Consider the following 27,813-nt stretch of genomic DNA (forward strand, 5'->3'; position numbering starts at 1 on the left):
CTCCTCCTCCGCTGCTGCTGCCATCGTCATCGTCGTCGTCGTCTTCGTCGTCCTCGTCGCTGGCACGGAACTTGTCGTGCGTCCACTTGGGGCTGGCCCCTCCTCCCCCCCCTCCTGCTCCTCCTGCCGCCTCGCGCCGCCCGTACGCAAACGCGGCCGCAGCTCCCCCGCCACCACCCCCACCACTCCCCCCACCGCCACCGCCGGCTCTGCCTCCCCCTCTCCTGCCGCCGGCCCCTGACGCCGACGACGCCGCCGACGCCGCCGTGCCGGTCACCGCGTTGGCCGAGAACGCCGGGCTCCCGCCGCCGTTACCGCCGCCTGCCACCACGGCCGCCGTGGAGGAGGAGGAGGAGCGAGTGGCGGGGGCGGCTCGCTTGGACGAGGAGGAGGAGGGGGCGGGGGGGAGGGCGGCCGCGTCGCCGCGGCCACCGCTGCCCCACGCATCCTTCACGCCGCCACCACCAACGTCGTCCTCACGGTCGTCGTGCTGGGGGGAGGAGGAGGAGGAGAGGAGGGAGGGGTGGAGAAGATGGAGGAGGAGGGGGAGGAGGAGAGGGAGGAGAGGGAAGGGAGGGAGGGGGGAGAGGGAGGGGGGAGAGGGAGGGGAGGAGGGAGGGGGGGGAGGGGGGGAGGAGATGGAGGGGGAGGAGGAGAGGGAGGAGGGGGGGTGGAGGAGGAGGAGGTAGGAGGAGATGGAGGAGGTGGAGGAGGTGGAGGTGGGGCAAAGGTGGTGCATCAGCCGGTCATCTCGGTCAGTCGACCCGTGGCACCTGCTGGGTCTGCCCCGTGACCTCCTGCCAGCGGGCGTTCGACACTTCACGTGGCAGCCTCAAGGTGCACTTGGCCTGGCACAAGCGTCGTGGTGACGTCACCGCCACTTAGTGGCGAATGGCGGTTGTTGTTGTTGTTGTTGTAGTGTGTGTAGTGTGTGTGTAGTGTGTGTGTAGTGTGTGTACGTGTGTGTACGCGTGTGTGTGTGTGCACGTGTGTGTGTGTGTACGTGTGTGTGTGTGTGTACGTGTGTGTACGCGTGTGTGTGTACGTGTGTGTACGTGTGTACGTGTGTGTGTGCACGTGTGTGTGTGTACGTGTGTGTGTACGCGTGTGTGTGTGTGTGTACGTGTGTGTACGCGTGTGTGTGTGTGTGCGTGTGTGTGTGTGTGCACGTGTGTGTGTGTGTGCAGGCCCGTGCCCGCTTACCAGGTAGTACTTCTTGCTGCGAGGCTGGTACTCCGACTCCCACTCCTCCTCGCGCCCCCCCCCCACTCCGGCGGGAACTCTGGGGGGGCGGGGAGCCCCCCCCCCCGCCGCCGTCGTCGTGGGGACGTCCGTAGCCCCCGCCCGGCGGGGGGGGGTAGCCCCCCCCACCGTAGCCGCGACCGCGGTAGCGCACACGGCCACGGAACTGCATCTGGGAGGCGGAGGCAACAGGGCGATTCGAAACCCCAACCACCACCAACAACACCGCCACCACCCTCAACACCAACCCCACACTCACCACCGCCACCACCACCACCATCATCATCACCCTCACCACCAACAACACCGCCACCACCCTCAACACCAACCCCACACTCACCACCGCCACCACCACCACCATCATCATCACCCTCACCACCACCAACAACACCGCCACCACCCTCAACACCAACCCCACACTCACCACCGCCACCACCACCCTCCTCACCACCACCACTACCACCACCACCATCATCATCACCCTCACCACCACCAACACCGCCGCCACCGCCGCCCTCACTGCCACCACCCTCCTCCTCACCACCACCGCCACCACCACCACCATCATCATCACCCTCACCACCACCAACACCGCCGCCACCGCCACCACCACCACCACCGCCAACCCTCACCACCACCATCCTCCACCACCGTCACCACCGCCCTCACCGCCACCACCGCAACCACCACCCTCACCACCAACACCGCCACCACCACCATCCTCACCACCGCCACCACCACCACCACCGCCACCACCACCGCCACCACCACCGCCACCCACCACCCTCACCACCAACACCGCCACCACCACTGCCCTCACCACCACCACTGCCACTGCCCTCACCACCACCACCACCCTGTGTGTGCTGTGTGTACTGTGTGTGCTGTGTGCGTGCTGTGTGTGCTGTTTGTGCATGCTGTGTGTGGTCTGTGTGTGTGCTGTGTGTGTGTGCTGTGTGTGTGTGTACAGTGTGCTGTGTGTGTACGGCACTACTACTACTGCTGCTTGTCCCGCGCCAGGCTGTGTGTGTGTGCTGTGTGTGTGTGCTGTGTGTGCTGTGTGTGTGTGTGCTCTGTGTGTGTGTGCTGTGTGTGTGTGCTGTGTGTGTGTGCTGTGTGTGTGTGTGTGCTGTGTGTGTGTGTGTGCTGTGTGTGCTGTGTGTGTGCGGTGTGTGTGTGCTGTGTGTGTGTGTGTTGTGTGTGTGTGCGCTGTGTGTGTGCTGTGTGTGTGTGCTGTGTGTGTGTGCTGTGTGTGTGTGTGTGCTGTGTGTGTGCTGTGTGTGTGTGTGCTGTGTGTGTGCTGTGTGTGTGTGCTGTGTGTGTGTGCTGTGTGTGTGTGTGCTGTGTGTGTGTGCTGTGTGTGTGTGTGCTGTGTGTGTGTGCTGTGTGTGTGTGTGCTGTGTGCGTGTGTGCTGTGTGTGTGTGCTGTGTGCGTGTGTGTGCTGTGTGTGTGTGCTGTGTGTGTGTACTGTGTGTGTGTGTGCGTGTGTGTGCGTGTGTGTGCGTGTGCTGTGTGTGTGTGCTGTGTGTGTGTGCTGTGTGTGTGTGTGCTGTGTGCGTGTGCTGTCTGCGCGCCCTGCCTCACTCACGTAGGGCGCGGGGCGACTGCGTGGCTGCCAGGAGGAGCCACGGTGCTGGTAGCCGCCCTGCTGCTGCTGCTGGTACCCGTGCTGCTGCTGCTGCAGCTGCTGCTGCTGCTGATGCTGCTGCTGGTGGTAGTAGTCCTTGGAGCTTGACCTGCCGCCCTTCTCAAAGCCGTAGACCTCCTCGTGGCTGGCCGAGCGAGATCTCCTGCGCAAAGGCAGATGAATCGTCACTGGTGGTGGCCGTGAGCGGGAATCGAACTCGGGTCTCCGGGTTCATAGTGCAGCGCGCTAACCGCTGCACCACCACTCCCCACACGCGGTGACACACACACACACACACACGCGGTGACACACACACACACACGCGGTGACACACGCGGTGACACACACACACACACACGGCGACACACACACACACACACGGCGACACACACGCGTTGACACACACACAAAGATCAAAGATCCCCCGTATAGCCTTAACAGACTGTAGGGGCAAGTGCTGTTAGCGAGCACCTATGAAGGCCAGAACGGTACACGAGGGGGTGGGTGGCCAGCACCACGCCCGACCGCCTTTGTCTCCCTAGTGGCAATGTTTACACACCGCACCAGGTACTCATTTGAGGCTGAGTCGACCTAGGGGAGGCCCGGGACCGGTTCAGATAATCGTCACTGGTGTTGGCCGTGAGCGGGAATCGAACTCGTGTCGCCAGGTTCATAGCGCAGCGCGCAAACCGCTGCACTATCGCACACACACACACACACGGTGACACACACACACGCACACACACGTTGGCACACACACGTTGACACACACACGGTGACACACACACGCACACACGCGGTGACACGCACACGCGGTGACACACACACACGCGTTGACACACGGTGACACACACACGCAGTGACACACACACGTGACACACACACATGCGGTGACACACACACACGCGTTGACACACGGTGACACACACGGTGACACACACACACACGGTGACACACACGCATTGACACACACACACACGGCGACACACATACACGGCGACACACACACGCGTTGACACACACACACACACACACGGTGACACACACACACGCGTTGACACACACACACACGGTGACACACACACACACGCGTTGACACACACACACACGGTGACACACACACACGCACACATGCAGTGACACACACACGCGTTGACACACGGTGACACACACGGTGAGACACACACACGGTGACACACACACGGCGACACACACACACGGTGACACACACACGGCGACACACACACACACGCGGCGACACACACACACACGCGCTCACCGCTCGTCGCGCTCCCGCTGCTCCCGCTCGTCGCCACGCTCCCTCTCCCCCCTCTCCCCGCGCTCCCCGCGCTCCTTGTGCCGCCGCTCCGCCTTGGGCGCTCGCTCGCTCGACTTCTCCCTCGCCTGCTGCTGCTGCTGCTGCTGCTCCTCCTCCTGCACGGGGAGAGGGGGGCGGTGAGTCAATAAGCGGAGTGAACAAGCGAATGAATGGACGGACGGACGGATAAGCGGGTGAAGACATAAACAGACGGGTGAGTAGGTGAATGGACGGGTGAGTGGATGGGTGAGTGGGTGAATGGACGAGTGAGTGGGTGAGTGGGTGAATGGACGGGTGAGTAGGTGAATGGACGGGTGAGTGGGTGAATGGACGGGTGAGTGGGTGAATGAACGGGTGAGTGGGTGAATGAACGGGTGAGTGGGTGAATGAACGGGTGAGTAGGTGAATGGACGGGTGAGTGGGTGAATGGACGGGTGAGTGGGTGAATGAACGGGTGAGTGGGTGAATGGACGGGTGAGTGGGTGAGTGGACGGGTGAGTGGGTGAGTGAGTGGGTGAATGAACGGGTGAGTGGGTGAGTGGACGGGTGAGTGGGTGAATGAACGGGTGAGTGGGTGAATGAACGGGTGAGTGGGTGAATGGACGGGTGAGTGGGTGAATGGACGGGTGAGTGGGTGAGTGGACGGGTGAGTGGGTGAGTTGACGGGTGAGTGGGTGAATGAACGGGTGAGTGGGTGAATGAACGGGTGAGTGGGTGAATGGACGGGTGAGTGGGTGAATGGACGGGTGAGTGGGTGAATGGACGGGTGAGTGGGTGAGTGGACGGGTGAGTGGGTGAATGAACGGGTGAGTGGGTGAATGGACGGGTGAGTGGGTGAATGGACGGGTGAGTGGGTGAGTTGACGGGTGAGTGGGTGAATGAACGGGTGAGTGGGTGAATGAACGGGTGAGTGGGTGAGTGGACGGGTGAGTGGGTGAGTGGACGGGTGAGTGGGTGAGTGGACGGGTGAGTGGGTGAATGGACGGGTGAGTGGGTGAATGAACGGGTGAGTGGGTGAGTGGACGGGTGAGTGGGTGAATGAACGGGTGAGTGGGTGAGTGGACGGGTGAGTGGGTGAATGGACGGGTGAGTGGGTGAATGAACGGGTGAGTGGGTGAGTGGACGGGTGAGTGGGTGAATGAACGGGTGAGTGGGTGAGTGGACGGGTGAGTGGGTGAATGAACGGGTGAGTGGGTGAGTGGACGGGTGAGTGGGTGAATGGACGGGTGAGTGGGTGAATGAACGGGTGAGTGGGTGAGTGGACGGGTGAGTGGGTGAATGAACGGGTGAGTGGGTGAATGGACGGGTGAGTGGGTGAATGGACGGGTGAGTGGGTGAATGGACGGGTGAGTGGGTGAGTTGACGGGTGAGTGGGTGAGTGAGTGGGTGAATGAACGGGTGAGTGGGTGAGTGGACGGGTGAGTGGGTGAATGGACGGGTGAGTGGGTGAGTTGACGGGTGAGTGGGTGAGTGAGTGGGTGAATGAACGGGTGAGTGGGTGAATGGACGGGTGAGTGGGTGAGTGGACGGGTGAGTGGGTGAATGAACGGGTGAGTGGGTGAATGGACGGGTGAGTGGGTGAATGAACGGGTGAGTGGGTGAATGGACGGGTGAGTGGGTGAATGGACGGGTGAGTGGGTGAATGAACGGGTGAGTGGGTGAATGAACGGGTGAGTGGGTGAATGAACGGGTGAGTGGGTGAATGGACGGGTGAGTGGGTGAATGGACGGGTGAGTGGGTGAATGGACGGGTGAGTGGGTGAATGGACGGGTGAGTGGGTGAATGGACGGGTGAGTGGGTGAATGGACGGGTGAGTGGGTGAGTGGATGGGTGAGTGGGTGAGTTGACGGGTGAGTGGGTGAATGAACGGGTGAGTGGGTGAATGGACGGGTGAGTGGGTGAATGGACGGGTGAGTGGGTGAATGAACGGGTGAGTGGGTGAATGGACGGGTGAGTGGGTGAATGGACGGGTGAGTGGGTGAATGGACGGGTGAGTGGGTGAATGGACGGGTGAGTGGGTGAGTGGGTGAATGGACGGGTGAGTGGGTGAATGGACGGGTGAGTGGACGAGTGGGTGAGTGGACGGGTGAGTGGGTGAGTGGGCGGGTGAGTGGGTGAGTGGACGGGTGAGTGGGTGAGTGGACGGGTGAGTGGGTGAGTGGGTGGGTGGGTGAGTGGGTGAGTGGGTGAGTGGACGGGTGAGTGGGTGAGTGGGTGAATAGACGGGCGAGTGGGTGAGTGAGTGAGTGGGTGAATGAACGGGTGAGTGGGTGAGTGGACGGGTGAGTGGACGAGTGAGTGGGTGAATGGACGGTTGAGTGGGTGAATGAACGGGTGAGTGGACGAGTGGGTGAATGGACGGGTGAGTGGGTGAATGAATGGGTGAGTGGACGAGTGGGTGAGTGGACGGGTGAGTGGGTGAGTGGGCGGGTGAGTGGGTGAGTGGACGGGTGAGTGGGTGAGTGGACGGGTGAGTGGGTGAGTGGGTGGGTGGGTGAGTGGGTGAGTGGGTGAGTGGACGGGTGAGTGGGTGAGTGGGTGAGTGAGTGGTCGGGTGAATGGGTGAGTGGACGGGTGAGTGGGTGAGTGGACGGGTGAGTGGGTGAGTGGACGGGTGAGTGGGTGAGTGGGTGGGTGGGTGAGTGGGTGAGTGGGTGAGTGGACGGGTGAGTGGGTGAGTGGACGAGTGAGTGAGTGGGTGAGTGGACGGGTGAGTGGGTGAGTGGGTGAGTGAGTGGTCGGGTGAATGGGTGAGTGGACGGGTGAGTGGGTGAGTGAGTGGACGGGTGAGTGGGTCAACGGACGGCCGAGTGAGCGGGCGAGCAGGTGAACGGACGAATGGATGAGTGGGTGAGCGGACGGACAGCTGAGCGAGCGAGCGAGCGGGTGAGCGGTCGAGAGAGAGAGCGAGCGAGTGGTCGAGAGCTGAGCTGAGCGAGCGGGTGAGCGGTCGAGAGCTGAGCGAGCGAGCGAGCGGTCGAGTGAGCGAGCGAGCCGCCGTGCCTTGCTGCTGGCGCTGCTGTCGCGTCGCAGCGAGAATTTCCCCGAGGAGGAGGCGGCGCCGTCGACGCTCTCCTTCTTCTTGTGACGCTTCAGGAAGTCGGGAGAGATGTCGATCCTCCTGCACGCGGGCGGACGGGCGGACGGACGGGTGGCGCGCAAAGGTCACGCGCCCGCCGGCCACACGGCAGCAGCAGCAAGCGACGGTTGCCCGGCAACGCGGCGCACGCGGAGACAGAAGCCGCTCGCGAACGACGGCGCTGCCGGGCAGACAAACAACTGGACGTGACGCGAATGCACCGCAATAGCAAGCCCAACAGAGGGGACCAGCAGAGTGTGAAGTAACAGTGTTGGTATACTATTAGTTCTTTCGGTAAAGTCACCACGTAGGTAAAAAAATTGAAATTGATAAAAATGAAACGATAAAAATCACGACGTTTCGGAGGCAACACAAGTCTCCCGTCATGTTGCCTCCGAAACGTCGTGATTTTTATCGTTTGATTTTTATTAATTTCATTTTTTACCTACATGGTGACTTTACCGAAAGAACTAAGAGTATGAATCCTTGCTGTCACGAAAGCTTCAAATCTAAAATTTACAGTGTGGCGGGAGGTGTTAACGACACAACAAGACCCCGTGTAATGGATGTTGGTCGCGAAAGTGCTTCGTGTTAAACAACCACTAGCTACGTTTTAAACTTGCTAAGTACGTGTTGAACTGACTACTGCAAACTACTATTACATGTTCAACTAAAATAAAAACTGCGTGTTAAACTAACTACCACTGACTACTAGTTACGTGTTAAGCTACGTGTTAAACTGCTACTAAATACGTGTTAGTTTAACTAACTAACTACTATTACCAGAGGTGGGACAAAGTCATTGTTATGCAAGTCCAAGTCGAGTCGCAAGTCATCAAATTCATGACTCGAGTCTGACTCGAGTCCAAGTCACATGACTCGAGTCCACATCTCATAGGTGGGACAAAGTCATTGTTATGCAAGTCCAAGTCGAGTCGCAAGTCATCAAATTCATGACTCGAGTCTGACTCGAGTCCAAGTCACATGACTCGAGTCCACACCTCTGACTATTACATGTTAAACAAAATAAAAACTACGCGTTAAACTACTACGAACTACTAGTTACGTGTTAAACTACTACTATGTGTTAAACTAACTACCACGAATGACTACTTACGTGTTAAACTACTACTAGTTTTTCAACAAAGCAAACCCTTAAGTCTGCGAAGAGAGCGAGAGTGAGCGAGTGAACGAGTGAGCGGGCGAGTGAACGAGTGAGCGAGCGAGTGAGCGGGAGAGCGAGTGAGCGAGTGAATGAGTGAGCGGGCGAGTGAACGAGCGAGCGAGTGAACGGGCGAACGAGTGAGCGGGCGAGTGAGCGGGTGAGCGAGTGAGCGGGCGAGCGAGCGAGCGTCAAAACCGCGCGAGGCGCCGGGCGGGTAACCTACTCGCTGGATGTCTTGCCCGCGCCCGGCAAAAACAGAAACCTCCAGTTTTTGGGGTTTTTTTTTGTACAAATATTTTTTTTGCGGGGTGGCAGTGGGGGTGGTAGGGGCGGGCTCTTTGCCCACCGCTCCTTTTTTTTTTGTATATCGGGTTCTGGTTGTTTTTTTTGTTTGTTTTTGTTTGGTTGCGGTGTTTTTGTTTTTTTGGCGTTTCTCGCTCTCGCGAACGTTTTGCGCGTCTTATAAACGGCGCACAGGGCGCGGCGGTCTTCCGTGGACACTACAGCTTCAAGAGGGGGGAGACAGAGAGAGAGACACGCGCACAGACACAAGAGGAACAGACAAGGGGAGGGGAGGGGGGGGGCACGAAAAAGCGGACATTGTTTTTCCCACGATCAACACAACAGCGCACGGATCAACACAACACCGCACATCGTCGCGTTTACACGGCCATTCAACGAGCTGTCGCGGGGGGCCTCGTGCGTTTCAAACGTGCAACTCAAAACGGCCCCCTTCACTCATCGGCCCTCGCCCCCCTCTCCTTCGCGCCCCGCTCAAATTACCGAGCGGGGAAATTCACCGCAGGGGCGAGCCGGCGCATTCACAGCGGCACGGGGGGGCGTCATCTGTCCGGTTTGCCGAGGTGTGCCGCTGACGTTACCAGCCCAAGCTGCAACTCCAGAGGAGGGTCCCCTTCGCTTCTTCTGCTGTTCTCGCTGTCTAAAAAAACTCTGCGCGTCTCTCCGCTGAGCGCGTCGCGATGAAAAACCGCGGCCGGCGTGGCACAGGAAGGACGATTCAGATCTCTGGCCCAGAATCTTGACAGAACCGCTGAAACCGCACCGAGACTTTTGGTGGCTTCCACTCCCCCCCCCCTCCCTCACCGCCACCCCCCCCCACCACCGCCACCACCACCACCGTCGGCGAGGTCACCGTCAAAAATAATAATAAATCGGCGGGGCAAAAGTTCGAACGGTTGCCCGCCAAGGGGAGCGTGACCCCATCGGGGTGTGTTTTGGGGGCCACCCAACCTTCTCCTCCTGCTCCTCACCGCCTGAAACATCTGTCGTAGAAAAAGATGCCGTGTTATCACTGCCGCTTCCATCGGCCACCCCGCCGCCCCCCCACCTCCCCCGTTCACACCGTGACTTCCGATTAGCACCGGGAATTGGCTACCTAGGCGGGGCACAGGTGCAAACACTTCCCCCGCTAAAAGACTTCAGCGTCTCCCGACACTCGAGACGCCACCGTGAGATGGAGACTCCCGACGTGCTAAAAGTGGGGGAGAAAGCCCCTCCTCTCCGGTGACACGCGCCGGTCGCTTTAGAGGCGGTCAACACGCCAACGTTTCGAGTCAACGCCGGCATTCGCCGAAACCCATGATGCTCTCGGCGAGAAAAGGCCCTGGGCTTGGAGGCGAAACATCAGCCGGCCTGGCCACTCCCATTTGTAAACATTGCCACGGTTCACGGCTTCAGTCTGTGACGGAGTTGTCCCGATGCCTCCCCCCCCCTCATCACCCACGAGGACAAAAAAAAAATCAAACGACAAACATCTTGCGGCTCTCTTCTGTTGTGCAGTCGTGCAAGGACGCCGCCATCTTGGACACACGTCCGCCACCTAGTGGCGAAAGGCTGGGAGGGGAAAAAAGGAGTCAACAAATGCCAGGGTCATGCCCCATATTCAAGCGGTTCGAGTTCGCCAAACATTGCGGCCGGCGTAACTCGCTCGAATTCACAAATCCGATGCCGTGTTGCACATCTCTTCTCACGGTACACGGTCGGTGTCAATCACTTTAATACATAGTAGCAGTAGCAGTGGGGCTTTCGCGACCAATGTCATCCATTAGAAGGTACAGGGTGATTCAAATTTGAGAAGAGGTTTTCCCCTTTTTTCTGGCAACAAAACAGCGATGTTAAGATGTTAAAACACCAAACTGAAACCTTTCACGAGGAATCGTGTCTGCAATAACCACAATACTTGTGGTCAGAATTTATGCATTGTCTTTGAAACTGATTGGTCCACACCAGAGACAGCTTTCTTTTGAGCCTAGTCTCAAAACGGTTGTTGGACCAGAGTACTGGCAAAGGAGGTCCCATGATGCTTCAAGTGTTTTTAACACTTATACGGGACTGTCGTTTTCAATGGAAAGAGAACGGATGATACACTGTAACATGACACCAACTGGACATTAATAGCTTCAAAAAGTCAAAGTCTCCACTCGTTCGCCATTTCTTGTAGTATTGTTGCAAATTCTCAGAAGTGTTAAAAAATGTTGAAGCACCATGTAAATGTGTCGTTAATCCTGCCACCACCCGACACAGCCAATTAGTAAAGGGTTTGCCACGTAAACAGAACATGCCAATTAGTTACGAGCACAGCACACCAGTGTTATGTCGGTTTATAATTACTGGCGAAACGTCGTACTCAGATTGTAAATATTGTAGATTTGCTCTCCAACACACCGGTGGCGCTGTACTAGCAACGAAATGGCACGTTCTGTTCACGTGACAAACTTCGTTACTAATTGACCGTCGGGTTTAACGTGATTTATATTTACGCACTCTAACCCAAATTTTTTTTTTAATTATGAGTGTCAATCACCCCTGCGCTAACTCTGAACACTTTGTTAACCCATATCAAAATGCACGCGAACAGACGATAAGGAGGGATGCAACGATTCATTGGCTATATTCACCTCTTATGGTTATTACACGCGAGGATTGATTCCTTCGGTCGTGCGGATGTCGCGGACGCTCGATTCATTGGAACCCTGCAGTCAATGTGGACTTGCCAAATAAAATGAATCCACCGCACTTATCCCTCCCTAGCCGTGCCAAATCATCGAATCGTGGAGATGGGAGAATCGTTACATCCCTAGCTGTTACTCACACAAGTCGTTAGTCTCAGCTCCGACAAAGCGTGTAAGTAAACGTGCGCACGCGCTATGTCAGCCTGTCACTCTTTCCGCTTCGTTTACGTTCAGGCCGGTTCTCGACAACTCACGTGGACTTCCCCCGGACTTGGAGGGTGGGTGCCGTACCCAACGTCAAACGTGTCGCCCCGCTCAGACCCAGGTAGGCCAGGCAAGTGGCGCTTTCACAGGCATTGCGACACGGCCGCCGCCGCCGCCACCACCACCACCATCGCCACCACCACCATCACCAGCCACTCTCTCCCATTCCACTGCTGTGGGTGCAAATAGCCTTTGCCGCAGCCTCGCGGCTTCGATTGGCCCACACGGCAAGTGTGAAATGTTGGACGGATCGTCACAAAAGCTGCGTCCTTCCCCTCTTTCGTTCGGTTTTAGATTGCGGCGGTGACGACTTTCCATCACCGGTTTTGGCCGCCGGCTCGGCTTTGCATTGCCGGGCGGGCTAGGGTCACAACGACTCTTCCCGTCTCTCGGTCACGCCAATGCCCCCTTCCACATCCAGCACAAACATGTCCTGGAAGTGTTGCACGGTCAAAGGTCACCTGTGTGTGTGTGTGTGTTTAAACAAAAAATAATTGGCATCCGCTGCATGGAGAGCAGACAACGATCCAAGCCTGCCCGCCCGCGGGCTCAACCCGACTCTTTACAACACGCGCACAAAACCGCAATACGCACGGGAGCAGCAGCAGCAGCAACAGCAGCAGCAGCAGCAACGACAGCCGACGACAGCACAAACGCCGCGAGCGATCGCCACTTACCTCCTAGCGGTGGGGCGAGGGAACACTAAGACACGCCGCTGCGGACAGCTCACGTCCGTCAGAGGGTGGCTACTTTTCCCCGGGCCAGCCGGACCCGCAGGTCAAGACATGGCTCCCGGCTTTTTTTTGTTTTTGTTTTAGAGAGACGTCGTCACATCACCGAGCTCGTTTTTGTCTTCGTTTGGTTTTTGGCCGAGCGCCCTACAAACGCTCATCAGTGCTACTCTCTAGAGTGGCGAGCTTCGAGGGGAGGGAGGGTTGGAGGTGGGGGCCCTCTCTGACGAGACTCAGAATAATTGGCCTCCACGCATCAGGCCCATCTCCGCGAGGAGTGAAATGCGGGCGGTGAGGAGTCGTATGTTCCGTAAAGAAAGTCAGAGCCTCCTTTGCAGGGTTTCAACATCCTTCTGCATTGAAAAACAGGTGCAAAGGTCACATCCCCTGTGATGTCCTGCAAACCACATCAACAACGAGCCTTAAAATGAGCACACAATCACACCAGTGGTTAAAGGTTTTATTATTAGTATCATCATCACTAAAAAGCCCAGCCCATGAGCTTTTAAATCAATCAACTTGAAAAAAAAAAAACCCTGCTTGTTGCTAAGGCGGCCATTTTGCACAACCACTTTCTTTCAGCATCAGCCATTTTGAAGGTTTCTTCGCGATCCTGCAGAGGCCTGCGCGCCAGGCCGTTTTGTTGGTCGCCATCGGCCATGCCGCAAGTGGGCCCCCGCCTTTTGCTCTCTCCGTCACCCTCCGTTTTGCGTTGTTTGCGAGCCGGCCCGTGTTTAAAAAAAAAAAAAATTCTTGTGGCGGCCATTTTGTTTTGACCCGTGGCTCCTCCCGCCATTTTGAGGTCATACCTCTAGTGGACTGGACGTCCATTTTTTATTTTGTTTTGCTGCTCGTTGTCAGCCGCAGAATTTTTCACACCACGTCAGCCATGGGGCGAACTCACCTTTCTCTAGATCCGCGATGACGGATTTATTTTTTAGCTTTTTTCATCTTTTCAGCAAAATTCCGTATTTTCAATTCTTGTTTCCGGCCAGCCGTCACATTTCTCGCCGCAGGCCCGCCATTTGGTCGATCACACATTATAGCACCCGTCCGGTTCAAGCTCAACTCAGCGCAAATACAGAGCCAAGAAGAGCCGTCGACAAGAGCTGCGGGAGAAACCTCACCAAATCAACGGCTAGAAATTAAATCTCTCTCGCTCAACGAAACGAAAGCAACGTCACCGTCGAGGACTTGAACATCTCGCCGTTTTTTTAAACAACACTTGCTCCGTCGAACGGAGGAAGGGGGGGGGTAGGAGCTGCCGAGTTAACGGGTCATTCTCTGGCCAAGCCCATCTTCCCAGCTCAACCAAATCCGTTGGGAGAATTTGGATCTTCACGTGAACAAACGCAAACCCTCTTTTTAACCCCCCGCGCAAAAACCATTGCGCGCCCGCAACCAGTGGGCGGGGATTCCGTTGATAGTTCGGTAAAACGACAACAACAAAAAGCGGGGACTTTTTATTTTTTTAAACGCATGTGAAACGCGATTTCTCTCTCTGCTCGACCGCAGAACAAACGCAGCATAACTTTCCCAGTGACGGCCCGGCATCGGTGGTGCCGTATCGGCTACGGAGAGACACCCACCTCCTCCTAAGGCACCGCACCCTCCGTCACCGCCCTGTACCCCTATCCCCCCGTTGCCGCTACCAGCGCGTGGCCGCCCGCCCCCCGCTTGTGTAGCCATCCCACCCCCCACAAACTCGCGAAGGCGACCTCCCTTCCACCACGACCGCTCGCTTGCCTCTGGCCGGCGGCCCTCGGCATTGCTCTTTCCGCTGCTGGCCGGTGACGGCATCGGCATCGACGGCGCTGCAAGTGCGCCGGCTCAGCCGCCACGCACCGCGGTCGGACGCCTCTTCACGGTGCGGCGGGTGCGGTGGTCACAGACCAACCAGAGACTCGATTCCAGAGTCGTTTGCACCGTCCCCCCGTCAGCTGCGTCTCTCGTCCGTCGTCATCGTCGCACTCGCCTCCGAATCCGTCTGCTCCGTCGTGTCGGCAGCGTGGCCCGCCCGCCCGGTGGTCGGAACGAGCGACCCTCTCTCTCCTCTCCGGCGCTCGATCGCAATGTCGGGCGCGAGCGTCCAGGTTTTTTTTTTTTTAAATCGACAGACGGACGGATACACGGACGGACAGGCATCTTCCTGCTGCGTCCCTGCGCCCCCCCGACCCCACGTCTAAGCGGACCCCACGGGGGGAAGGGGGAAGGGGGGGGGGCTGCACCGGGGGCCTTACCTGCGGATCTCGGGACTTTTGTTCCCGGCCTCACTGGCCTCCTGAAGGCTCCCAAAGCGCTCGTTCAGGGTCATGGTGGCGGGCTTGAAGCGGTGCTCTGTGTGGGGGGGGTGGCGGGGGAGACGGGGCGAGTGAATCCCCCGTGGGTGACTGTGAATGTGTGAGTGTTTGTAAGTGAATGACAGTGAGTGTTTGTAAGTGAATGAGTGTGTCTGTATGTGAATGACAGTGAGTGTTTGTATGTGAATGAGAGTGTACATGTGAATAAGTGTGTACATGTGAATGAGTGTGTACATGTGAATGAGTGTGACCATGTGAATGAGTGTGTACATGTGAATGAGAGTGTGAGAGCGTGTACATGTGTAGTGAATGGGAGTGGTGTGTACATGTGAATGAGTGTGAGAGAGTGAGTGTGTACATGTGAATGAGTGTGTACATGTGAATGTGAGTGCGAGAGTGAGTGTATGTATGTGAATGTATGTATGTGAATGAGAGTGTGCACATGTCAATGAGAGTGCGAGAGAGAGTGTGTGCATGTGTAGTGAATGGGAGTGAGTGTGTACATGTGAATGTGAGAGTGTGTACATGTGTAGTGAATGGGAGTGGAGTGTGTGTATGTGAATGTGAGTGTGTGTACATGTGTAGTGAATGGGAGTGAGTGTGTACATGTGAATGTGAGTGTGTGTACATGTGTAGTGAATGGGAGTGAGTGTGTACATGTGAATGTGAGTGTGTGTGCATGTGTAGTGAATGGGAGTGAGTGTGTACATGTGAATGTGAGTGTGTGTACATGTGTAGTGAATGGGAGTGAGTGTGTACATGTGAATGTGAGTGTGTGTACATGTGTAGTGAATGGTAGCGAGTGTGTACATGTGAATGTGAGTGTGTGTACATGTGTAGTGAATGGGAGTGAGTGTGTACATGTGAATGTGAGTGTGTGTGCATGTGTAGTGAATGGGAGTGAGTGTGTACATGTGAATGTGAGTGTGTGTACATGTGTAGTGAATGGGAGTGAGTGTGTACATGTGAATGTGAGTGTGTGTACATGTGTAGTGAATGGTAGCGAGTGTGTACATGTGAATGTGAGTGTGTGTACATGTGTAGTGTATGGTAGCGAGTGTGTACATGTGAATGTGAGTGTGTGTACATGTGTAGTGAATGGGAGTGAGAGTGTGTACATGTGAATGTGAGTGTGTGTACATGTGTAGTGAATGGTAGCGAGTGTGTACATGTGAATGTGAGTGTGTGTACATGTGTAGTGAATGTGAGTGAGAGTGTGTACATGCGAATGTGAGTGTGTGTACATGTGTAGTGAATGGTAGCGAGTGTGTACATGTGAATGTGAGTGTGTGTACATGTGTAGTGAATGTGAGTGAGAGTGTGTACATGTGAATGTGAGTGTGTGTACATGTGAGTGTGAGAGTGTGTACATGTGTAGTGAATGGTAGCGAGTGTGTGTACATGTGAATGTGAGTGTGTGTACATGTGTAGTGAATGGTAGCGAGTGTGTACATGTGAGTGTGAGAGTGTGTACATGTGTTGTGAATGGTAGCGAGTGTGTACATGTGAGTGTGAGAGTGTGTACATGTGTAGTGAATGGGAGTGAGAGTGTGTATGTGAATGAGTGTGTACATGTGAATGAGTGTGTACATGAGAATGAGAGTGTGTGTACATGTGTAGTGAATGGTAGCGAGTGTGTACATGTGAGTGTGAGAGTGTGTACATGTGTTGTGAATGGTAGCGAGTGTGTACATGTGAATGAGTGTGTACATGAGAATGAGAGTGTACATGTGTAGTGAATGGTAGTGAGAGTGTGTACATGTGAATGTGAGAGTGTGTACATGAGAATGAGAGTGTACATGTGTAGTGAATGGTAGCGAGAGTGTGTACATGTGAATGAGTGTGTACATGAGAATGAGTGTGTACATGTGAATGAGTGTGTACATGTGAATGAGTGTGTACATGTGAATGAGTGTGTACATGTGAATGAGAGTGTACATGTGAATGAGTGTGTACATGTGAATGAGTGTGTACATGTGAATGAGAGTGTACATGAGAATGAGTGTGTACATGTGAATGAGTGTGTACATGAGAATGAGTGTGTACATGTGAATGAGTGTGTACATGTGAATGAGAGTGTACATGTGTAGTGAATGGTAGCGAGTGTGTACATGTGAATGTGAGTATCAGAGAGAGAGTGTGTAGACGTGACAGAGAGGGTCTCCTCACCGCGTACGTGGTGCACCAGAGACACGATGTGCTGCAGGAAAGCGATCGAGGGGCTGGGCGGGCGAGCGGAGGCGGTGGGGATGTGGTGGAAAATGGAACGAAACGCGTCACCGCCACCACCGCCACCACCGCCGCCACCGCCGCCACCACCGCCGCCACCACCGCCGCCACCACCGCCGCCACCACCGCCGCTTGTGCCGGCGGTGGGATCGCGCTCGCGTTGGGAGCGAGATCGTCGCACCGAGACCAGGTCCATGGAGAGCTGCCGCTCGTCGCTCAGAGAGAGCGACGCGCCAGGCCTGAAACACACGCACAGACAAAGATCCCCCGTGTAGCATTAGCAGGCTGTTGGGGCAAGTGCTGTTAGCGAGTAGCAGCTACAAAGACAAAGATCCCCCGTGTAGCCTGTGACAGACTGTTGGGGCAAGTGCTGTTAGCAAGTAGCACCTACAAAGACAAAGATCCCCCGGGTAGCCTCAACAGACTGGTGGGGGAAAGTGCTGTTAGCAAGTAGCACCTACAAAGACAAAGATACCCCGTGTAGCCTGTGACAGGCTGTTGGGGCAAGTGCTGTTAGCTAGCAGCAGCTACAAAGACAAAGATCCCCCGTGTAGCATTAGCAGGCTGTTGGGGCAAGTGCTGTTAGCGAGTAGCAGCCTCCACCGCCAGCGGCCGCACGGAAGACGACGCGAGAGAGAGAGAGAGAAGACCGGCAGAGGCAGGAGTCGTCCGGTGAGTCACTCACCGCACGGTCAGGCGCAGAGGGTCAACGCGCACCACCACCGGCTCCTGCAGGTCCACGTCACCGCCCCTCACGTCACCGCCCCTCACGCCGCTGCTACCGCTACCCAGCAGCGTCGTGCCGGCGGGGGGCGGCTGCCCCCTCTGCCGCTTGCGAACGACGACTGGGGGCGGCGACACGGAGCCGCTGTCGCTCCCGCTGTCGACGCTTCTCATGGACACCACCTGCTGCTGCTGCTGCTGCTGAGCGGTGGTGGCTGCTGCGGCCGCAGCGGCTGCAGCGGCGGCGGCCGCGGCTGCGGCGTTGGCGGCGGCGGCGGCCTTCTTGGCGCGCGCCGACTTGGAGAGGATCTCGGCGAAGTCGGCGAAGTCGTCGTCGTCGCCGGCGTGCATCTTCTTGAAGTCGTAGCCCTTGCTAGACGTCGTCACGGTGATGGGGACGTTGCCGCTGCCGGTGCCGGTGCCGGGGGGCGTGGAGGCGGTGGCGGTGGCGGTGCCGGGAGGGCCGGTGGCGGCGGTGGCCGTGTGGGGGTAGCGCTGGTGGTCGGGAGAGTCGACGCGGCGCAGGCGTTTGGTCGAGCCGGCGCCGGCGGCGACAGACGGAGGAGGGGTGGACGAGGCGGTCACCGACTGTTGGGGTGGAGGGCGGCGCAGGTCGGTGGCGGTGGGGCATGCCGACTCACTCGCTCACAGACTCACCGACTCGCTCATCCGCTCACTCGCTCACAGACTCAAGACTCACCGACTCGCTCACCCACTCACTCGCTCACCGACTCACCGACTCACTCACCCGCTCACTCGCTCACAGACTCAAGACTCACCGACTCGCTCACCCACTCACTCGCTCACAGACTCACCGACTCACCGACTCATTCACCCACTCACCCGTTCACTCGCTCACTCGCTCACCGACTCACTCACACCCGCTCATCCGCTCACTCGCTCACAGACTCACCGACTCGCTCATCCGCTCACTCGCTCACCGACTCACCGACTCGCCCACTCGCCCACTCGCTCACTCGCTCACAGAATCAAGACTCACCGACTCGCTCACCCACTCACTCGCTCACAGACTCACCGACTCATTCACCCACTCACCCATTCACTTGCTCACTCGCTCACCGACTCACTCACCCGCTCACCCGTTCACTCGCTCACAGACTCAAGACTCACGGACTCACCGACCCGCTCACCCGCTCACCCGCTCACCCGCTCGCAGACTCAAGACTCACCGACTCGCTCACCTGCTCACAAACTCAGACTCAAGACTCGCCGACTCAGACTCTCTGACCCGCTCACCGACTCACCGACTCGCTCATCCGTCCGCCTGCCTGCGCGCCATTTACCTGTCTCTCCCTCACCTTCTTGCCGTAGTAATCCCCTCCGCCCGAGTTGCGCGTGATCATGAACGTCAGGGGGGGCGGCTCGGCAGCCATCTTGCCGCCCTCCCCCATCTCCTCGTGGACGCCCCCGACGGGCTCCTCCTCCTCCTCCTCCTCGTCGTCGTCGTCGTACAGAGCGTCGCGCCTCTTCTTGCGATCGCGTTCCCGGCCGCGCTCGCGCTCGCGCTCCCTCTCGGGCTCTCGGTCCTTGTAGGACGCGACGGGCGCCTCCTCCGCATAGCTGGGACAAGCAGCAGCAACAGCAGCAGCAGTAGCAGCAGTAGCAGCAGTAGCAGCAGTAGCAGCAGCAGCAGTGAGTGGCCTCCGTTGCTAGCGGCGTAGCGAGTGAGCGAGCGTGCGAGTGTGCTGGGCGTGCGAGTGAGCGAGCGTGCGTGAGTGTGTGCTGGGCGTGCGAGTGAACGTGCGAGTGAGCGCGCGTTCACGCGCACGCTGAGCGCGCGCGAGTGCCAATGCTCACCGTGGGACGTGCACATCGAGTGCAGGCCCACCACCACCACCACCATCACCGCCGCCACCGGCACCGCCACCGCCGGCGCCGCCGTCACCCGCACCTCCGCCCTCCCCGCCCCCCGTGGACCCCGAGGCCTCGGCTCCCCCCTTGCTCCCCGTGCCCACGAGGGGCGGCGGCACCGTGGTGAAGCCCCTGCGCACGGCGGGCGCGGGGGGCCCCTCGGCGGCGGCCTTCTCCTTGGACGCAGGCGGGGGGGGGCCCTCTCCAGCCTGAGGGGTGACGCGGAACGGTGGGGGGGGGGGGGCAGCAGCAGCAGAGAGGTCAAAGTGAAGTCCGCACCGTCCGTCAGCCCCACGTCACGCTCGTCCGTCAGCCCCACGTCACGCTCGCCCTTCAGCCCCACGTCACGCTCGCCCTTCAGCCCCACGTCACACTCGTCCGTCAACCCCACATCACGCTTGTCCGTCAACCCCACGTCACGCTCGCCCTTCAGCCCCACGTCACGCTCGTCCGTCAGCCCCACGTCACACTCGCCCTTCAGCCCCACGTCACGCTCGTCCGTCAGCCCCACGTCACGCTCGCCCTTCAGCCCCACGTCACACTCGTCCGTCAACCCCACGTCACGCTCGCCCTTGAGCCCCACGTCACGCTCGCCCTTCAGCCCCACGTCACACTCGTCCGTCAACCCCACGTCACGCTCGCCCTTCAGCCCCACGTCACACTCGTCCGTCAACCCCACGTCACGCTCGCCCTTGAGCCCCACGTCACGCTCGCCCTTCAGCCCCACGTCACACTCGTCCGTCAACCCCACGTCACGCTCGCCCTTCAGCCCCACGTCACACTCGTCCGTCAACCCCACGTCACGCTCGCCCTTCAGCCCCACGTCACACTCGTCCGTCAACCCCACGTCACGCTCGCCCTTCAGCCCCACGTCACGCTCGCCCTTCAGCCCCACGTCACACTCGTCCGTCAACCCCACGTCACGCTCGCCCTTCAGCCCCACGTCACGCTCGCCCTTCAGCCCCACGTCACACTCGTCTGTCAACCCCACGTCACGCTCGCCCTTCAGCCCCACGTCACACTCGCCCTTCAGCCCCACGTCACACTCGCCCTTCAGCCCCACGTCACACTCGCCCTTCAGCCCCACGTCACACTCGCCCTTCAGCCCCACGTCACGCTCGCCCTTCAGCCCCACGTCACACTCGCCCTTCAGCCTCACGTCACACTCGCCCTTCAGCCCCACGTCACGCTCGCCCTTCAGCCCCACGTCACACTCGTCCATCAGCCCCACGTCACACTCATCCATCAGCCCCACATCACTCGCCCATCTCGCCCAGCTGGCGACACTCGCCACGCTCAACCCCCTCCTCACCTGCGGTCCGGCCGCCCCCGCCTGCTGCTGATTGGCCGAGGCCGCGCAGCCCCCGCCCTGCGCCGCAGCGCCCCCGATCATGTTCCTCTTGAGCGTGATCCTCTGCGGCAGGATGGGTTTGCCCATGGGACCCGTGAGCGGCATGGGCCTCCTCTGGCCGGCCGCGGTGCCGGCGGCCCCGGTGGCACCGGTGGCACCGGCACCGGCACCGGCACGCTTGGTGAGCGTCAGCGACATGGGGGCAGTGGGGGCGGTCGTGTGGGGAGGGCTGTTGTCGTTGTACGTGGTGAGGCCCTGCCGGGGATGCACGAGGAGAGAGAGAGAGAGACGGGTGCGTGGGGCAGAGGTCGCTAACGGGTTTTGATTCCTTACCCCCCGTGTACCCCGTACCCGGCCGCACCAGGGTCGCTAACGGGTACCAGTACCCTACCCGAAATGAGTGACAAAAGGTTACTCACCAGTGACTCACGGTCTACCCGTACCCGTGCCCGGCCGCACCAGGGTCGCAAATGGGTACCCGTACCCGGCCGTACCCGTACCCTACACCTGTACCCGGCTGGGTACGGGTATCGGGTACCCGATTGCGACCTCTGGGATGAAGCCATGTTGCAGGCGCGGGTGGGTTGATTCTAGGAACTTGAATTGTGAGAAGAGACAAGACGTTGGGAAATGAGTGACAAACGGTGACTCACCAGTGACTCACGGCCTACCCGTACCCCCCCCCACCCTCCTTGCCGACACAGCCACCCCCCGCTCACCTGCCAGGCGCCCCGTCCGGCCGTGGTGGTGCGCTTGAACGCCGGGAAGAGCACACCGCCACTCGTGCCGCCTGCGGGGGGGGGGGAGGGGGCGATTTCAGCCAATTAGAGCGCTCGTAAAGCAAGGTGGGGGGGGGGGCTGAGCCCGCGCCCTCAGCCAATCGGTGAGGCCCGTGGCAGCAGGCCAACTCGGCCATTTCTTGACTTATTTTTCAACTTCTTGGTTCTTTCGGTAAAGTCGTCACGTAGAAGGGAAGTAATAAAATAATGAAAATAAAACGTAATAAAATAATTCTCATGACGTTTCGGCCACAACGCAAGCAGCCGTCCTTCAGGTGAAAACCAGGTCTGTCGAGGCGACAGCGTCTGAATGAAACAGCACCATGCTTGGAGCATATATTTAAGCTGGGTTGGAAGGGGGGGAAAGGGCGCCTTGACAAAATAATTTGCATATCAATAGGAATTTAGCATATTTATGGGAAATGCAGGAATGTGATTAGTACTACTTATGCCCGTGCATTATGCAGGATTAGCAGCATCAAAGGGAGGGGATATGGGAAATGCAGGTATGTGAATAGTACTACTTATGTCCGTGCATTATGCAGGATTAGCAGCATCAAAGGGAGGGGATAGGGGTAGCATTAATAAAGGGAAGGAGTGTTAATAGTATGTAGCTGCAGTAACTAAAACCACCACGTAAACAACTAAAGTATAAACTACATAGTATCATCAGTATACTAAATATACTCTGCAATAAGCTGAGTTACTAACAGTAAGTAATACATTACAATTCTACGTCGTAAAAAATATAATATGCTTCCATCTAAACTTTATTCTCTTACATCACACGAGTCTACACCGTACTATATACTGCCATAGACAAACCCTACATTAAATTACATACTGTATTGCTATAAACCATATACATTGTAATATTACACTATGTATTATTCTGCCCACCCTAATGTATATCACACTGCTGTATATTCACTATACAATTACGATACTATATATTACTTTGTACATTGTATTAAGCATATAATTTGTTTATACTATTTGTTATTATACACTGTACCGTTGACCGTCGTGTGAAAGATACTAAGAGGAAGCAACGAAATATGTCAATGGGAGAGTAGTGAAAAGAAACTTGCAGCGGAGCAAAGAATCTATTTCCTGCGGCTGCTTGCGTTGTGGCCGAAACGTCGTGAGAATTATTTTATTATGTTTTATGTTTATTATTTTATTACTTCCCTACTACGTGACTTTACCGAAAGAACCAAGAAGATGAATCCCTGCAGTCACGAAAGCTTTAAATCGATATTTTTCAACTGTTTCAGGTGAATCCGCAGCGACTGCGATGGGCCCCTGAAGTGAATTCGCATTTAGTTGGAAATTTAGTCCAAGGTGGAAGATCGCAGGCCCTAGCACACGCACACCCCCACGCTCACCCCCACGCTCACCCCCACGCTCACCCCGCACGCTCACCCCCACGCTCACCCCCACGCTCACCCCCACGCTCACCCCCACGCTCACTCCGCACGCTCACCCCCACAGGATCACCCCACACGCACTCACCCCACACACGTGCTCACCCCACACACGTGCTCACCCCCACACCCCCACACGCGCTCATCCCACACGCTCACCCCACACGCTCACCCCACATGCTCACCCCCACACGTGCTCACCCCCACACGTGCTCACCCCCACACGCTCACCCCACACACGTGCTCACCCCTACACCCCCACACGCGCTCATCCCACACGCTCACCCCACATGCTCACCCCCACACGTGCTCACCCCCACACCCCACACACCCACCCCCCACGCGCTCACCCGTATCTGCTTTTCCATTCCCCTTGTCCGAGTCGCCCATCTTGCGTGCGCCTCCCTTATCCTCCTCCTCCTCGTCCTCCTCCTCGTTGCCGTTGTTGTTTTTCCCGCCGCCGTCTCCCTTCCTGCCACTTTCCCCAACGCCGCCGCCGCCGCCGCCGCCCAGGGCTGGCGGGCGCCCGCCGCTCTTGGGGGACGCCGATTTCCCCCTGGACGAGGCCGAGGTGGTGCGGCCGCGCGGCCCCCCCCGCGGGCCCGCCCGCCCCGCCAAATGCGCCGCCGGCGCGCGCCGCGAAACCCCCGCCGCTCTGGGCGGCACCGGCACCGGCCTCCCCCCCCGGCCGCCGGTGCCGCCGAGGCCGCCCCGCCGGCCGCCCCCCCCGGCCCGACCTCCTCCTCCTCCCGGCGCGGCGGCCACGGAGGCCTCGCGCGAGCGGTCGGGCGATCGCGAGGCCCCTCGCGACGACGACGACGACGAGGAGGAGCGCGAGCGGCTGCGTGAGCGGCTGCGCGAGCGCGACTGCGAGCGGCTGCTGCGTGACCTACGCCCGTGGTGGTGGTGGCCTCCGTGGTGGCGGCCGCCGCCGTGGTGGTGGCCCCCGTGGACGCGGCCTCCCCGTGCGGCCCCGCCGCCTCCCCCCCCCGCCCGCGGCGGCGCCCCCGCCGCCCCCACCGCCGCTGCCGCCGCCGCGGTAGTGCCGGGCGGACGAGGAGGCGGGGGGCGGCGTGTAGGAGGAGCGCCGCGCCCGGTGTTTCCCGCCGGGCGAGTAGCTGCTGCGCAGCGAGCGGGAGCGGGAGCGAGTCCTCGAGCGCGTCCGCGAGCGCGAGCGACGCTCGTAGCGCGGCGAGCGAGGCCGGTAGCCGTCCCCGCCGTAGCCCTGGCCGCCACCACCGGGGCCGCCGCCGCCGCCCCCCGCCGCCCCCCCCCGGGGCCGCGCTCCTGGTGGTGGTGGTGGTAGTAGCCGCCCCCCTGCCCGCCGGGACCCCCCCCCGCCGCCGCCGCCCTGTCCCGGGCCGCCCCCGCCCTGGCCGGGGCCGTGGGGGGGCCCCGTCCACTGGCCCCCGCCGCGGCCCCGCCCCCGGTAGTAGCCGCCCCGCACGCCCGGGCGGAAGTAGCGGAAGTTGGTGCGGAAGTTGCCTCGGCCGCGGTAGTAGGGGCGGCGCATGCCCCTGTTCTGCAGGTGGTAGCCCCCACCTCGGCCCCCGCCCTCGGGGTCCCCGCCGCCCCCTCCGCCGCCGGAGCCCCCCCCTCCCGGGCCCCAGCCCCCCCCGCCGCCGCCGCCGCCGCGGCCGCCGCCGCCGCCGCCCCCCGGGTGGTGGTAGCCGTGGTGGTAGTTGGGCGGGTAGCGGTCGTGCGAGCGGGAGCGCGAGCGCGAGTAGGAGCGGGAGCGGGAGCGCGAGCTGCTCCGGGTGGGGCGCGGTCGTGGGTGTGGGGGGTCGTGGGTGGGGGTGGAAGGAGAGAGGGAGGGAGGAGGAGGGGTGGAGAAACGCTGGGGTCAATCGCCGCTCACGCAACACCTCCGGCAACACCTCCGGCAACGCCTCCGGACGTGACGTGGCCGGCAGGGCACCGAGGAGATCTCTCCATCTGGCCCGGAACGATCCCTGCCAGACGACCTTCCGATCCCATCCCAAACCATCCCCCCCCTCCGCTAATCTTACGAAACGTTCAAAATCGCGCGTCGGTTGTTCTTGCGCAGCGTGTGGGGGAGAAGATTTGGGAGCGAGAGTCGCCGTCGGGCAGAGGTGGCAAACGGGTTTTGATTCCTTACCCGTACCCTACCCGTACCCGGCCGCACCAGGGTCGCAAAGGGCTATCCGTACCCGGCTGGGTACGGGTAGCCGGGTATCGGGTAGGGTACGGGTATTGGGTACCCCGGTTGCGACCTCTGCCGTCGGGGGCTCCTCACGAGCCTCGGTCCCAGGGGCATCACGGCGGCTCTTGATGTCGCGGAGCAATAAGCGCGTGACGATCACCACTACACCGCACGCAACGATAATAATGAGACTCAACCATAACACGGGTTTTTTTGGGTTAAATCGTGCCGCTAAACCCGCCACCACCCGACACGGCCAATTGGTAACAGGATTTGTCACGTCCGCAGAACGTGGCCAATTCGTTACTAGTGTAATAAAGGACTCCTTCACACGTTGTCGCTCTCCGTTGGTCCTTTATTGGGTTCTTCTCCTTTCACCCGCTCTTCCTCCACCGACCCTCGCCGTGCGCCCCGCGCACGCTCCGTGTGGCTCTCTCTCTCTACGTCGCCGTGCGCCCCGCGCACGCCCCGTGTGGCTCTCTCTCTCCCGTGCGCACCCGCTCGCTCCGCTGTCCGCCTATCGGGCCCAACCACGTGGCAATGGCGCCACTTCTCCCCTCACCACCAGCGTGGCTCCCCTCTGTCGTTCACTCTCTTCTCCCCCCAGCTCCTCCTTCGTCTCTCCCTTATATCCCCTCTCTCACGTGACCCAAACTCCACCTTCTCATCCTGCCCCTGTCTCCGCCCCCACTCACCCCGACGACCAGGCTCCGCCTCTCCAATACACCGGCCCGTGTGAGTGGTGTGGAGGCAGCGCCCACCCTGTCCTTGCTCGCATTACACTACCCCCCCCCGCCCCATGATGAAAAAGCCAGCCGACCTCGGCTGCAACAGAACAACAATAATGCGAGCAACACATGACACACCGGCATAAGAAGACAACGGAGAGAAGAACAATAACAATAACAATTAACTAAAGGGAAGGGATTTCGAACGCGTGCGAGTCGTCGGACCGTGGCCGTGACGGGTTTTAGGAGCGGCGGGACTGGAACCGCCCGCCGCTGTTGGAGGCCCGTCACTCCCAGCGTCCCGTTCCCCAAAGAGGCCCGTCATCGAGCCCTCCCGCAACTGCGCCCGAGGTGGGGTTGTAGGGGCAGCGGGGTCAAGTGTCCCCGTCGCCGTGGTAGGCCCACCCGGAGCAGGAATCAGCATGTCCGGCAGGATCACCGCCGGTCCGTCTGTCGTGGTTGTTCTTGACGCGTCGCCTCCTTGGCAGGGGCCTCCTGCTGAAGCGGCGGCCGAGGACGAGCCCAACATTCCCTGGCGAAATGGCCCCGACGGCCACAGCGGAAGCACAACAGGTCGGGCCGCCGTCCGGCGCCCCCCCTGTCCTGGCGATCTCGTAACGGTGGCCCCGGCCCCAACTCCGCACCCCCGCGAGTAGGCGGCTGGGCCGCGGCTGCCGTCAACTCCGCAGGCCCCCTCTCGTCCGGCACGCACATGGCCTTGGACGGGTCCCATCCCGCGGCACCGCCCTCGATCTTGGGGCTCCCCGTCCAGGCTTTTACCTGCTTCCAACGGCGCAGGTTGAATTGCGCGTCCAGGCACTTAGCCGCTATCCGGGAGGTCAGTCGTTCGTGGCCGCACACAGGCATGGGTATGCCCAAATCCCTGGACAGCTCCAACATTTTTCCTAAAATCAAAGGCTCCAGCAAGTCAGGCTCCGTGTCCGGGTATGCGGCCATAGCCAATTCCAAGACGGCACCCCGGTAAGCGACGGGAGATTCCTCCGGAGCCCGTTGCCGTTGAATAAACCTGCGATGGGCATCGTCGGGGGGCTCAAAAGCTTCCGCCATCTCTTCAAATACAGCCTTCAGCGTAGTCTCTCTCACGGCTTTAATGGAACGGAAAAACCTGACCGATTCGTCATCCAGAAGCGTCGGCAGGACTTCTAGAGCCTCCGCATCCGTCCATTTCGCCGAGCGGACTGCCGCCTCAAAGCGGCAGGCGAACGCACTCCAGTCGCCGCCAATGGAGAATTCCTTGAGCGTCGTCAGCCGATGGCTGCGGGACCCCGAGTCGCCGTACTCCGCCGACGGTGTTTGACGCGGTGGCGACACGACAGCGTCCTCCCGCATAGCCAAGATGGCGGCCTCCCGCGGTGACAAGATGGCGGCTTCCCGCGGTGACAAGATGGCGCGCTTCGCCCGCGGCCCCGCCCAAGATGGCGGCGTCTTGCCGCGTGGCGGAGAGGGCGGGAAGCGTCGCGTGGGCCCCAATGGCGGACGTCTTCCTACTCGGGCGATCCGGCCTCGCCGCCGCCGTCGTCACCAGGGCGCACAGCTGTGTCGGCGTGGCCCGCAGCAACTCGAGTTGAGTCGTCACGTGCCGCCAGCCTTCCTCGGCGCCCGTCGAAGCAGACGGCCCCAGCGCACCGACGGTTTCTCGCAGCCCCGGCGTGTCGCCCGTCCGCACTCCGCCCACTCCTTCCACCGTCGGGAACGCCGCTTCAATTGGAAGCTCGTCTTCGTCGTCCGAGGATGGTGCAGGTACGTTCTTCTTCTTAAGATGCTTAGACATCTTGGTTCACTTCTGACACCAGTGTAATAAAGGACTCCCTCACACGTTG

At 59.4% G+C, this 27,813-nt stretch overlaps 1 protein-coding gene across 1 annotated transcript; it reads right to left on the reverse strand.

Moving 5' to 3' along the window:
- Positions 1 to 353: 353 nt before the first annotated feature.
- Positions 354 to 27,764, reverse strand: LOC144949973 (uncharacterized). The gene is made up of 19 exons (XM_078879963.1): positions 27,375 to 27,764; positions 26,450 to 27,337; positions 26,065 to 26,069; positions 24,719 to 24,828; positions 24,412 to 24,655; positions 24,101 to 24,201; positions 23,431 to 23,991; positions 21,594 to 21,664; positions 20,836 to 21,129; positions 19,470 to 19,732; positions 18,971 to 19,232; positions 17,614 to 18,239; positions 16,869 to 17,167; positions 14,640 to 14,736; positions 7,192 to 7,309; positions 4,150 to 4,304; positions 2,832 to 3,033; positions 1,204 to 1,414; positions 354 to 490 (listed from the first exon to the last, which is right to left on the reverse strand). Exons 1-19 carry the CDS (start codon positions 27,762 to 27,764, stop codon positions 477 to 479), a joined length of 4,911 nt encoding a protein of 1,636 aa, XP_078736089.1. The 3' UTR covers positions 354 to 476.
- Positions 27,765 to 27,813: the final 49 nt, after the last annotated feature.

This window comes from Lampetra fluviatilis, chromosome 55 (genome assembly GCF_964198595.1).
Source record: "Lampetra fluviatilis chromosome 55, kcLamFluv1.1, whole genome shotgun sequence".
In the NCBI taxonomy this organism is placed as follows: domain Eukaryota; kingdom Metazoa; phylum Chordata; class Hyperoartia; order Petromyzontiformes; family Petromyzontidae; genus Lampetra; species Lampetra fluviatilis.

What these genes read in the sequence shown, in the direction of transcription:
- LOC144949973 (XM_078879963.1), bottom strand. Translation starts at nt 27,764, where the DNA reads ATGTCTAAGCATCTTAAGAAGAAGAACGTACCTGCACCATCCTCGGAC. An exon ending in CGGGGGCGGCCGGACCGCAG is followed by an intron (nt 19,733 to 20,835) that starts GTGAGGAGGGGG and finishes GTCACCCCTCAG; the next exon opens with GCTGGAGAGGGCCCCCCCCC. An exon ending in GGGATTACTACGGCAAGAAG is followed by an intron (nt 18,240 to 18,970) that starts GTGAGGGAGAGA and finishes CCACCCCAACAG; the next exon opens with TCGGTGACCGCCTCGTCCAC.